The 13,996-nt window shown below is 39.7% G+C and overlaps 1 protein-coding gene across 1 annotated transcript in view; it reads left to right on the forward strand.

Annotated features, from left to right (window-relative positions):
- Positions 1-1,462: 1,462 nt before the first annotated feature.
- Positions 1,463-13,996, forward strand: part of spega (striated muscle enriched protein kinase a) — a 56,496-nt gene continuing 43,962 nt past the window's right edge. Inside the window, exons 1-2 of the mRNA XM_079263950.1 lie at positions 1,463-1,860; positions 2,804-3,343. Of these exons, the coding sequence (XP_079120076.1) occupies positions 2,962-3,343 (382 nt within the window). The 5' untranslated portion in view covers positions 1,463-1,860; positions 2,804-2,961. The remainder of the gene's footprint in view (positions 1,861-2,803; positions 3,344-13,996) is intronic.

Consider the following 13,996-nt stretch of genomic DNA (forward strand, 5'->3'; position numbering starts at 1 on the left):
TTAAATCGGCTTGTTCGTGGAAGTGCTGACAGCTTTCAGATAACCGAATAACATTAAAGTGTAACAGTCAATTATTTCAGAACTGCACTGAAGGTCCTTAATTAAATGTACTTGGCTGTGCTGCGCTACTGGGAATGACCCCAAAACACTGGAAATACTCTATTTGTCCAAGCCTGTAGGAGGAGAAAGAATAATCTGACAGAGAGTACAACTCATTATAGCAAGAAAACTGTAACTTTAAATGCCACCTTAATAACAGTATCAACAAATCTGCCTTTTCCCCAAAGTGGAATGCAATAATGTGAAAACCAACAGTTTTCACATTACATTTGGATTAAATGAGGTCTGTAAACAGAATGGACAAATAAAAGTGTCTAACAGCAACTTGGCTCATCACAACTGTCTCATATTAGTGGTCTTGTCATAGTAAATTACATCATGCATTAAATCATGCATTACACACACAAACACACACAAAAAAAAAAACAATATTTTTTTTCAAATAAATACAAATAATCCCTTGTAAATTTTTTTGTCATTTTTTTATGTTTTTATTGATCTTTTCACTTGTCTTTTAGGGCATTATAGCAGCAAAATGATGGTCTGGTGACTGTGTTGTTTTTTCCTAATTGAAATTAAGAAAAGAAAAAAAAAACATGGAAAGTTTTGTACATTTTTTTTTTCTTAGTCTACATAAATCAGCAACATCGAAGAATTGTGAGAATCACAATTTAAATCGAATCGGCACCCAAAAAAATCAGAATGGAACCGAATAGATCATGTCACCAGTCCATTACAGACACTCATTAGTGCTTTATCCTGATTTCTAACTTGTCCTTTTATATTGCTCTGAAACTATCCAAACCACCATTTTTGTCCGTTTTAATGATATAGTTGCAAGCAAGCATTGTTAATGTTTTATTTTTCAAGTCCAAATAACAATATTGAATCATCAAATGATCACAGCATCTAAAGCACATTTATCAGAGCATTAATTAACTCATTCTTTTGTCAGACTATAGCAAGACTGTAGGGAAAGAGAGAAATGAAGGAAGCGCCAAAGATGTTTAAATAAGAACCACACAAATGCTTTTATATGCTTCTGGTGAATAAACCTCTCAAACATCATATTCTCTTTCAGCTAGTATTGTTCCAAGCAGCTGTATTGTTATATCATTGCCCTCCAGTATGAATCACCAAGTCCCGTCTTTATTCTTAGTCTTTCCTTTTATAGAAACTCCAACTGCCCCACTCTGGCTGTCTCTGCCGTTCTCACACATGCACACACACACACACACACACATTTTGGTTGATAATATTATCTAAAGGGGCTTAGACCGCGGGTGCTTTGAGTATGCATGTGCATAAGTGTGTGAGAATAGGTCATAGAAGGCAGTCCAAGAAATGTGACCTATCTGTGCAGCTGTCGTTCCCAACCTGAGGGAGCTGGGGGTGAAGCAGCAATATGGGAGAGAGGGAGACAGATAACATGAGCTGATTTAAGTACTTAAAAGCCTAAAAAGGTTAAAAGTGTAGCTTTTAAGCAGCTTCAAACTGAAACATCTTATAGCAGAATACCTGAGTGGTTTGACATTAAGGAAAAGGATCTTTCTCCCTTTGTCTGAGCACTTTACACTGGAAGTCAAGCTGCTGAAAGGGACCATGGGAGAGACTGCTAATGCTTCATGATCTAGGCTGGACTTACACCTTCAGTCTGTGCTTACTAAAGGACACGCAGAGACACAGGCTTCAGCAAATGATTTGAGATGAAATATTTTGCCTCATGGATCCTGTTACCTTAACTTGGACTTCGCAGGGATGTCCAGAGGAATTCCTTTTGGATTTAGTGGCAAAACTGAGGTGAGTTGCTTCTTTTCTGTTAGTGTTGCTGTTTTTCTTTTTGTTGGTGGTGTTCTGGACATTTGGAAGGCTTAGCTGACTCTTAAAACTGAGTATTAAAATATATACAGCTAATGGATGTGATGACAACATTGCATTTCTGCCACTTTAAAAAAAAAAATGGTTGACAGAAGAAATTAGGCCAATTTAATGAAATTACAAATTTACTATCATATATTATAAATCTGGGAAGTGACAGTCAATGTAAGGGTGAAACTGAACTCCAATATTTTAAGTAAGAAAGCAGGATTTCGGTTGAATTGCGCACACACAAACACACAAATCTTCAAAAAATTGCACACGTATGAGAACAACATTTTTGAATTAAAAAAAAAACAAATTAGTGTGGAAAAAGTTTTTTAGAGCCTATATTTTTTAAACAAATTGCTTCCTATCAGAAGAAAAAGCTGAAGGCTCTTGTGAAAAGTGGGAAGACGAGTATTTTAAGCAGAACGGGGAAGTTTTTTGAGAAAGGAGAAGACTGCATCCCACCTTAGGAATGCTTTCCCATCTTCAAGCATGGTGGTGGTGTTATTATTATTATGGCCTGTTTTCATGGATTTGGATTAGGACTCTTTTTTTTTTTTTTTTACATTACAGAAAAACCATGAAGTGAGAGGTCAAGAGGTCAAGCAATGTATTCTTTTAGTAATAATGCAGACTCTTATGGTTTATGGTTATAAAAGTACTGCAAGCTGAGAATTAGTGCATTCAGTGACATAAAATGTGTCTAGCATCTTAAATACTACCATTGCTATAAGTGCTACATACTTGCCAATACAGCCAAGGAGTTCCTGTTAAACCCTAAAAAGTTTGAGAAATACACATGAGATGTTTATTTTAATGATCATAATTAGGTTGTTTTGCGAAAATATTGTGACTTTTGATTCTGTGGTTGTTTCAGGTCCCAATGCAGCAGCTCAGGTAATGCGTCCTCTTTACTCCCTGTCAGTGGAGAGATATCTGAACCACTGGAATCTGTAGGAGACATTCAATAGCTGCAGCTCATGTTGACTGCATAAAGCATACACAGTGTAAAGAAGTCCAGAAAATATAATCAAGATGGCAGACAGCCCTGTGTCCAGTCCCTCCCTCAGCATCCCTTCCAAGAAGGTCAAAATCAGCCGCAATCCAGATTTTCAAAATAATGGAAGTAAAACTCAAGAGCCATCTGTTCCCGTCTTCATCCGTAAACTCCGGAAAGCAGCGGTGGGAACAGGTTGTGATATCCGACTTAGGGTGTCAGTGTCAGGGTGTCCGACACCTTCGCTGACCTGGTACCACAACGATGAGCCCCTCCCCCCCTCAGAAGCTCAGGACTCAGGAGGGCTGTGGATACGGGACTGCCGCACAAGCGATGCCGGCCTGTATACCTGCGTGGCGACCAATGAGCTGGGAGAGGCGAGTTGCAGTGCTGTGCTGGCTGTCATGGACCTCGGTGAAGGTAATACAGACTGGACATTAAAATATGCACAGATTGTTAGTCTTTAACGATATGAAGCATGTTCTTTCCATAGTTATCTGTTATACAGCTGGTTCCTTTGAAAGTGGGAAAGATATCACTCGTCTGAAGATATATTGTGTCTCATTCAGGATGATGATGCTTCCCTTTAACATGGAAGAATCACATTAAAATCAGACATGAAATTATCTTTCACACCAGGGATCATCTGGCAGACATATTTGTTTCTGATTTTGTGGCATGGAGACGACATTTAAGACGACTTGTAGTGAAAATGTCTCACCTTGAGAGGAAACTATTTTTAATGAATATTTTGTATGCAAATTTAAAAAAAATCCGGTGTTGGGTTTGCTTGGATTTCGGTCTGTGTAATTTTAGATACTTTATGATACTTGCCAGTGGATCAAATGGGAATACAAAGCCACGACTGAGGTGTAAAATAAAGCTATGAAGACATGTGGCAGCTCTTCAACATGTCTGCAAATCGATTGTCATTGACACAGTTTGGCCACAAATGGGTCATCTGCTTGTTTAGATTGCAACAGTAAAGCCAGCAATGCATGAACTATGTATCTGGAAAAACTGCATGTCGTTACTTTTTCTGGATGCTGTGTTCTGCTGAGCAAATTTAGGGAACTTTTATAGATGTAATGATCCCCTTGTATTTCTTGATTCTTTTTTTTTTTTTTTCTATTTGTTTTGGATAATTGTTTGTATTACAAAGTCTATCCTGCTGGACCTGACCGGAAAGGATAGAAAAGGGGCAGAAAGAGAACAGAAAAGAAAATGGAAAATAGAAAAAAAAAATGTTGTTACATTTTATAAATCTCAGTGATCTGGTCTAAATTTCCTCGTAATATTTGCATGCTTAATGTCGCATTCCTCAGCCAAAAAAAAACAAGTGAAGTGACAAATTAACTTCATTTTATTTTTTTATTTTTTATCAAATCTTATCAGATTTGACGTCTGCATTTGTCAGTGGAGGAGTTGAGGCCTTATTTTTAGCTCAGTTCTGCTCTACGCCCAGGTAATTAACTCTAGAATATAGATGTATACCAGTACAGTATGTACTCACATAGCTCTATTTTTCATGTCACCATTTGCGGTGCAGGCATACTTGGGGAAAAAATAGGAACTCCTGCAAGTTAAAATGTCAAGCAGTCCTTGCATACTCGAGTGTGTCTGCATTGTGTCACGTGCTCAAGCCTTCATTTGTATACATATTTCCCAGTCGTTTTAGCCGCGTATCTGTTTTTTCTGAGCATAAAGTGATTTATCGAGGCGGATTGTCAAACCCCCCCCTCTGCACTGCAGTTCCTATAGACATAAATATCACATCTGGGAGAATAAAAACTTAGTTTGCATCATCTGTTTGACTTCTTTGTGTCAGTAGGAGCATGTGGTTTGCAGTGAGATCACTGCGTCGTCGGACATACTTGATCATACTCTCGCTGCCTTGGCCTAAGAAGAAAGATGACCGTTGAGCTCACATGTCACCAGCTCTGCCTCTGTCAACTGGCATACACGGTCCAGCTGGCACATCACTCAGCACCTCCATGTCTGTCTGTCTTGCTCACCTCAGTTTTCACCAGGTGATCAAAAAATTTGTTAATTTCAAATCAAATCCAAATTTATTTGTGTAGCACCTTTCATACATTAGGTAGCGTAAAGTGCTTTACATATATTAAAACAAGTAAAACAATTAAACACATAATCATTCACACACACAGACTGTTGCATGGCAAAACAGTCTCTTTAGCCAATAATAATAAAAAAAGAATAAACATCCGGCCTAGCAAACTGTTTACTTGTTTACTTTATTTCACTTGTTTACTTACTTTCATTCTCTGTCCAAGAGACTTGATTAAACTTAAGTCATAAGTTTCAGAGACAGGGCTTAGACAAACAGTTAAACCAGCACATTGACTAAATGCATTTTAGTTAGTCTGAGACTATGGCAACCTGGATTAGGCCGAGTAAATCTAGTGATAATTTAAACCCAGAATGGAGTTGAAAACACAAATGTGAATCTTAAAATGAAACTGTTTTGGAAATTTAAAAAAGAAAAGAAAAATACTTTGTGCAAAGACGGCTTTGGAGCAAATTGTGCCAGACTATGTAATTATTGAAAAGTCATAACCAGTTGGACAGAAATAAGCAGTGAAAACAACTTAAATGGGATTGTAACTCCTAGAACAGTGCAACAGCTGTGTAAGTCACTAATTTCTATTTTACGTTTCTCATATTTATCATACTATCGTATCACTTCCAACAAATTCTACCTGCCCTCACAGGCTTTGTGAATGAGACTGACTTCCTGTCTGTAATAATACGAACCAACAACCTCCTGAGGAAGACAGTAAAGTAGTAAAACATAAAATTAGTATAAAGGGAAGAAAAATGAATTGAAGATAAATTTGGGTATGATGCAGAAACGAAACACTGATAACACAACTTTGATTAATAATTCTGATGTAGAAATAAATCCTTTTCTTTTTTTATTCAAATATCCACAAGCTTTTCTTCAAGCTGAACGAGAAAAATTCAGAGTGCAGACCACCTCCAGGTTAAGGTAATGTAAGTGTATATACATATACATATTCCAATAATCAGAGGAACTATTTTTGAGGCAAAATGATCCCGAACCCCCACCCTCTATAATAAAGAATAATTTAAAAAAAAAAATCCTGCATCAGGATGGTGATCTATATCTATATCAGCAGTTCTCGACCTTTTTGCAACACAGTACCCCTTGTAAAAAAAATTTTTTTTTTAGCCAAGTACACCCCCTAACCACTGCAAAGTATTTTAGATTAAGAAAACACATAAAATACAGCATTTTGTCCTTTGTGTTTGATTTATTAAACTTTAACTTTTGCACATCTTTACTACGTTTCAACCAACACTCCATTGTTTGCGTTGTCAAGGCAACGGTGACTGATATAATTTGGCTCGTAACAGGTTCAATTCATGTCGAGATGTGGGATTTTGGGAGGGATGAAATGGTTTAAATCCAAATCTAAATTCAGTTTTTTAATGTACACTTGCATCAACTGAAATACATTAAATATTTATAGAATTATATATTCATAATATTTTGTTTAAGGATGTTTTAAAGAAAATGTAAAAAAAAAAAAAAAATGTGGAAAGCCTTCAAGTACCCCCTGGGATACGTTTACCCCAAAAGGATGTTGTTCTTTATTCTCTTTCTGACATTTCCTGAAAATTTAATCAAAATTGGCCCAAAACGTTTTGCGTTATATTGCTAACAGACAGACACAGACATGACTTTGGCAGAGGTAATAATTAGTCTGTCTAGAAGCGGTTATTTGTGGCGCACAATAGCCATTAAACAATTAGAAATACTTCCTGCTCCCATACAAACATTACTAAGTAGAAGGTAAAACTACTCCTTTTTGAAGGATTAAGATTAATCTTGGTCTCAGATTATCTCTAATCATCCCTCTTGTAACTGTTTAATTTAAATCCAGAATAAGCTAAAAGTTTGACTCGGTTCAGCTCGGTTTTTGTGAGTTCTTTCGACTTAAGGCAGCTCCAACTTGAAACTGTTGTATGAAACTGGTCCGAGGAGTTGTTCAGTGGTTATTTTGTTAACTGATTTATAACAAGTCTTCATCGTTTACATTAACAGCAAACAGAAGATGCCGAAACATGTTTTATAAACTGTAGCTGTTTTCATTCTGACCTCTGCCTTCCTCGTGCATCTCTCTCTCTCTCTCGCTCTCTCTCGCTCTCTCTCTCTCCTTGTGGTTATTTATGGCCTGGTATGTGCTGTGCCGGCTCGAGCGCTCGTGCTCTAGTGATGTGTGGATGTCACCAGCCGCCTTCTCAGATTGCACAGGCAGACATCACAGATAATTATAGCGTCACCACGGTCAAGACGCGGCACTGTCACGCACAATCACGGTCGCCGGGGATGAAAAAGAGACAAGGAGTGACTGTGTGTGTTTGCTCGCGTTATGTGTGTGGCTTTGGCTGCTTTTGAGCGTCGCTCAGGGACTCAGTCAGGTCTTTCATTTCAGGTATCACACTTAGAGATCAGACCAACCAGAAAGCAGAGACTGGATTACTTTGTTGACGTCATCTTCTGACGCACAGCTTTTCATTGACATATAATCAGGCATCTAAAGCAGGAGAAGCAATTTGATGGAAGCTCTGAAGTAGAAGCAGATTAGTGGTATTTTAAGACGTTTTAAGCTTCTATTACTATTAATTACAATTACATTGTTGCACATCACCATATATATGTCAAAATTGACTTGTAAGGTAACTTTAAAAAAAAAAGTGTTCATGCACTGAAAATTGTTGTTTCAAGCTGGAATCAGTTTAAGGGCTGAAAAATGATCCAGAAACACAGTTTTGTGAATTGTTTAATGAAACTTCTTTGATTATTTTAGGTTGGAGAAAATTGCATTTAGGATTGAAGTGGAAATTTGCGCAAACAAGCAATTTCAAGCAAGTGTTTTGTTTACGAAGATCTGAAATGACAAAACTAGGAAACAACCTCCGAGATGAAAATGAAAGGGTTTGTGCTCATATTTGCATTTATTTTCTTTGTTTTGTGGAACCGCGATGTAAAAAAAGCAGCAGATTTGGAAACTAGATCCGTGCAACAGCCAAACCCCTCCACGTCTCGGCTACTTTGCACAGGCTCGCGCATGAACTTGACGCTTGAATCTATTTTCATTTGATTTTAAAAAAGATGTGTGAATTCTTGAGGCACTGCTGGGAGATGTTGTTATTGAGATGAATTTGTAATGTGAGCAGTCTGGTCAGGTCCATGTATGAGTTTGGAGTTGATGACAAGTGGATCAGTCTCTCATACTTTCTCCAGAAGTCTGAAACACTTAAAGTTGCACTTCTGTCGGTTTTCAAACACCCAATCGAAGATAATCAGACATGCTTGGAGGGCAACATAAGGTCAGGGGTTAGTGTTACAATGAACAAAGTTGATGGTGTGTATGTGCAAGTTCAAATGATCAGTGTATAAGTTTGATTGAAGTGGTTTACAGCAATGTAGAACCCCCAGTGTGAGTGCCAGGGCATCCGTTAAATCACCTAAAAGGCATCTTTAAAGTGACAGGAAGACAGAAAAGGACCCGGCTATAATGTGTACTTATACCAGCTCTAATAAAACCTAAATAAATAATCAACTTGGATCATTTAGATTGCAGTTAATTCCACATAAAACTTGTTTTTAAAAGAAGTGAACTGCAGTTTTAGTGCATTATTTCTGGCTCCCAGTTCAGTTTCTGTACTTTTAACCAGTACAAGCCTACAGTGTCAACATGCAGTTAACTCTCTGAAATAGACACGGCTTTTACACATAGCTGCTCCATTGTTCTAAATCCGCAAATATATACATGTGAATCAGTATATCATTAATAATGTATCAGAGCGTGTCTGCCAGAAGTGACTTTCCAGTACTTCCAGTAGAGAAGTGACACAGAAAGGACAGTAAAAGGTCGTTTGGTTTCTGTGCAGCAGAAATCCCCTGTTTAATCCCCTGCTCTAACTTAGGGGTGGAGGGGGAAGGCTCACTGTAAGGGGTGCAAAGAGAAGGTACAACTGGATGAGTTGTACAATGTAGGACTTGAAATAGACCACTGAGGTTGGCAGTCAAAGTTGAGACGGAGAGATATGAGCTGAAGATGCTAGTTTTAAGATTTGGCAGTCGTCTTGAGGCTGCCCATCTTCACTTAACAATCTTTTTATTTCATGCAACGTTAGAAGCCATTTTGATGACATAAATATGAGGAAAGACGACACTGGGAGGAAGGCTGGAGGAAGTTCCCTCGTTTTTCATGGTGTCTGGGTGGGAAAGCGCTGTTTGAGGAGAAGCAATTGGGGGGATTTTTAAAGGAAATTGAAGTGAGAAAATTGAAGCCATGTTGCGGAAGGAACTAATGGACGCACGGAAATCTTTGAGGAGTGTTAGAGAAGGTGCGAGTGGGCCAAGAAGCAAGAAACAGAGAGGTGAGTGGGAGATGATGTCGGAAGGTCTTGAAATCCTTAAACAGGAGATCATAAATTGCAAGTAATCATGATATGCATAGTTAATATGTTGACCGGCTGCAATGGAAATAAAGTCAAAGTAATAAAATTGAAGCTTCAGTTATTGGTCTTTGCAATCGTCATGGGAGTGTTTGGCAAAATGTTTACATAAATCTGCATATTGTATGTGTGCAATAGAGCACGTGACAAGTAAACATCTTGAATGTAAATCAAGATGTAAACATTAGGGGTGGGAAATCGAATTTTAAAAAAAATCTAATAAGGATTTTTGCTTCACAATTTTAAAAATGACTATTTTTGTTTAAAAAAATCAATCTTTTTTTTTTTTTTCAAATAAACACAAATAATCCATTATAAATTTTTTTTGTCATTTTTATTGTTTATATTGAAATTTTTACTCGTCTACTTTCATTACAGTTGAAAAAAATTGAAATTAAGAAAAATAACTTTCAAAAAAAAGTTTTGTACAGTTTTTTTTTTCATTTGTTTTTAGTCTACAAAAAATCAGCAACATATAATGTTGAAGAATCGTGAGAATCGCAATTTAAATCGACCCCAAAAAATCGGAATCGAATCGGGACAAAAGCATATCGTCACAACCCAAATGAACACGCTTTCTAGGTATCAGCAAATGATGATGGTTTTCTTTCAAAAGCTGTCAAAAGAAAAGAAAAGTACACTTTTCTCATCATTTCAGACTTTACATATCGCTCAAACATCCATCAACAAATTCAGAAATCTTCTGAATTTAACCTGACAGCACTGAAAGAACCAATGGTGCTTTTCTGTTTGTTTTTTCCACAAAAATACCATGTTTACAGGGAATAATGTTTGTGTTTTGTCAGTGGAAAAAGTGCAAATTAGCTGAAATCCATGCTGCGAAACAAGCCTTTTAAAACTGAACTTCCAATTTCCCTTTGAGATCATCATTGTAAACCACATTTCAGCAATTTGTGTTCACTAATTTAGAGTCTTTTATATAACACAACATGATATCCTGGTCTTTAAAGTTTATATCAGCTGAGACTCATTTTATGGCTCACAACTGGCTTAAATCGACATATCAGGACAGAAATAATCTATATCTGCTTAATGACTTCACATTCTGTAGACATTGTGCTTTAAGTGGATTAAAAATGCGACACAATTATTTGGGTGCTGTATTCACACAAGGCAGCTGTGGAAACAGGGGAAACAAGTGTCGTTCCCCCAGCGGTCTGTTTGGCAAATGCTGTGTTTGTGTTCCATCCTGCCAGTACACAGCCTTTTGCAGGAACCCTCAGGGATTTGATCAGGATTAGGTGGTAGGATCAGGTTGCAGTGTGGCTGTCAGCGTTGCACACTGTCATTTTGGATTTCCAAACTACCTCACAATCTCATTTAAAGTGATAACACAGCTTATATTTGTTTTCATTCATTTTTTTCTGTGACCTGAAAAGAAAAACACAATTTCATTGAAGGTTATTTGTGTGTGTGTGTGTTTTAAAGGCAAGGAAAGTTTATTTCTGTCGCACAATTCAACAACATGATTCAAAGTGCTTTACAGAGACAATGAAACAATAGAAAATAGGAAGTTTAATTTAAAAGTAAAAACAAGAAGTCAAGGGAAAAGAATTAACATGAAATAAATAAACATGAAGATTTGGAATCAAAATAAACTCAAAATAACTATAAATAAAAAGAACTAGTGAAATGCAGCTGAGAACAGGATGGTCTGAGTGTTTCAGCTGATCTGAGGCTTTCTGGGAGTTTGTTCCAGACATGAGGAGCATAGAAGCTGAATGCAGCTTCTCCATGTCTTGTTTTGACTATAAGACCTGATTGGGAAAAAAAACCCAGATGCTTTATTAAAGACGCTTTATCCTTCATACAGAAGAAATGATATGAGATTTCCAGAGCATCGTATAGGCAGTAATGCTCAATTTGCTAGTTATCTTTTCTCCATCCAAGGAAGGATGCATGTTACTTTGAAGGAGTCATGTTGTCGAATATGAGGGGTTACAAAGTTTATGCTGTTTATCCTGTTTTTAAAAATAAAAAGATAAAAAAGATGCATTTATTTTTGTTAAACTTTTGCATGATGCAATTTTTTTTTAACCCTTCAAAAAAAAGAAAGAAAAAAGTATAAGATGTCGAACCAAAGGTAAAAATGATGCGACTTTTGACAGCTAGCTTTCTAATGTAAAGAAATAATTTAGGTAAGGCAGGTTTATTTGCACTTTTCATGCACAAAACAATTCAAAGTGCTTTACATTACATATTAAAAGATTACAGATGGTGTAAAGCATAATGCACAAAATACAACACAAATAGCAAAATTACAATAAAATCATAAATCATATTAAAATAATTCAAAGCGAAATTAATTAATTCAATTCAACTTTGTTTATATTGCGTCAAATCACGGCAATGTCATTTCAAGATGCTTTACAGACAGGAAAAAAAAACCCATAATGAAGCCAATTCATAAATTCTGGTCTGGACTCTGGTCTGGTCTCTGGTCTGGACTCTGGTCTGGACTGTAGTCTGGACTCTGGTCTGGACTGTAGTCTGATCTCTGGTCTGGTCTCTGGTCTGGACTCTGGTCTGGACTGTAGTCTGGACCCTGGTCTGGTCTCTGGTCTGGACTCTGGTCTGGACTCTGATAGGGACTCTGGTCTGAACTGTAGTCTGGACTGTAGTCTGGACTGTAGTCTGGACTGTAGTCTGGACTCTGGTCTGGTCTCTGGTCTGGTCTCTGGTCTGGTCTCTGGTCTGGACTCTGGTCTGGACTCTGGTCTGGACTGTAGTCTGGACTGTAGTCTGGACTGTAGTCTGGACTCTGGTCTGGTCTGTGGTCTGGACTCTGGTCTGGACTCTGGTCTGGTCTGTGGTCTGTGGTCTGGGCTCTGGTCTGTGCTCTGGTCTGGACTCTGGTCTGGACTCTGGTCTGGACTCTGATAGGGACTCTGGTCTGGACTCTGGTCTGAACTGTAGTCTGGACTCTGGTCTGGACTCTGGTCTGGACTGTAGTCTGGACTCTGGTCTGGACTCTGGTCTGGACTGTAGTCTGGACTCTGGTCTGGACTCTGGTCTGGACTCTGGTCTGGACTGTAGTCTGGACTGTAGTCTGGACCCTGGTCTGGTCTCTGGTCTGGACTCTGATAGGGACTCTGGTCTGAACTGTAGTCTGGACTGTAGTCTGGACTGTAGTCTGGATTGTAGTCTGGACTCTGGTCTGGTCTCTGGTCTGGTCTCTGGTCTGGACTCTGGTCTGGACTGTAGTCTGGACTCTGGTCTGGACTCTGGTCTGGACTCTGGTCTGCACTGTAGTCTGGACTGTAGTCTGGACTGTAGTCTGGACTCTGGTCTGGTCTGTGGTCTGGACTCTGGTCTGGACTCTGGTCTGGTCTGTGGTCTGTGGTCTGGGCTCTGGTCTGTGCTCTGGTCTGGACTCTGGTCTGGACTCTGGTCTGGACTCTGATAGGGACTCTGGTCTGGACTCTGGTCTGAACTGTAGTCTGGACTCTGGTCTGGACTCTGGTCTGGACTGTAGTCTGGACTCTGGTCTGGACTCTGGTCTGGACTCTGGTCTGGACTCTGGTCTGGACTGTAGTCTGGACTGTAGTCTGGACTGTAGTCTGGACTCTGGTCTGGTCTGTGGTCTGGACTCTGGTCTGGAGTCTGGTCTGTGGTCTGTGGTCTGTGGTCTGGGCTCTGGTCTGTGCTCTGGCCTGGACTCTGGTCTGGACTCTGGTCTGGACTCTGATAGGGACTCTGGTCTGGACTCTGGTCTGAACTGTAGTCTGGACTCTGGTCTGGACTCTGGTCTGGTCTCTGGTCTGGACTGTAGTCTGGGCTCTGGTCTGGGCTCTGGTCTGGGCTCTGGTCTGGACTCAGGTCTGGTCTCTGGTCTGGACTGTAGTCTGGACTGTAGTCTGGACTGTAGTCTGGACTCTGGTCCGGACTCTGGTCCGGGCTCTGCTCTGGACTCTGGTCTGGGCTCTGCTCTGGACTCTGGTCTGGACTCTGGTCTGGACTCTGGTCTGGACTCTGGTCTGGACTCTGATAGGGACTCTGGTCTGGACTCTGGTCTGGACTCTGATAGGGACTCTGGTCTGAACTGTAGTCTGGTCTCTGGTCTGGTCTCTGGTCTGGTCTCTGGTCTGGGCTCTGGTCTGGACTCTGATAGGGACTCTGGTCTGGACTCAGGTCTGGTCTCTGGTCTGGACTCTGGTCTGGACTCTGATAGGGACTCTGGTCTGAACTGTAGTCTGGTCTCTGGTCTGGACTCTGGTCTGGACTCTGGTCTGGACTCTGGTCTGGACTCTGATAGGGACTCTGGTCTGAACTGTAGTCTGGTCTCTGGTCTGGGCTCTGGTCTGGACTCTGATAGGGACTCTGGTCTGGACCCTGGTCTGGGCTCTGGTCTGGGCTCTGGTCTGGACTCTGGTCTGGACTCTGGTCTGGACTCTGATAGGGACTCTGGTCTGAACTGTAGTCTGGTCTCTGGTCTGGACTCTGGTCTGGACTCTGATAGGGACTCTGGTCTGGACTCAGGTCTGGTCTCTGGTCTGGACTCAGGTCTGGACTCAGGTCTGGACTCAGGTCTGGACTCTG

Source organism: Telmatherina bonti (assembly GCF_933228915.1).
Source record: "Telmatherina bonti genome assembly, chromosome: 24".
NCBI classification, from domain to species: Eukaryota; Metazoa; Chordata; class Actinopteri; order Atheriniformes; family Telmatherinidae; genus Telmatherina; species Telmatherina bonti.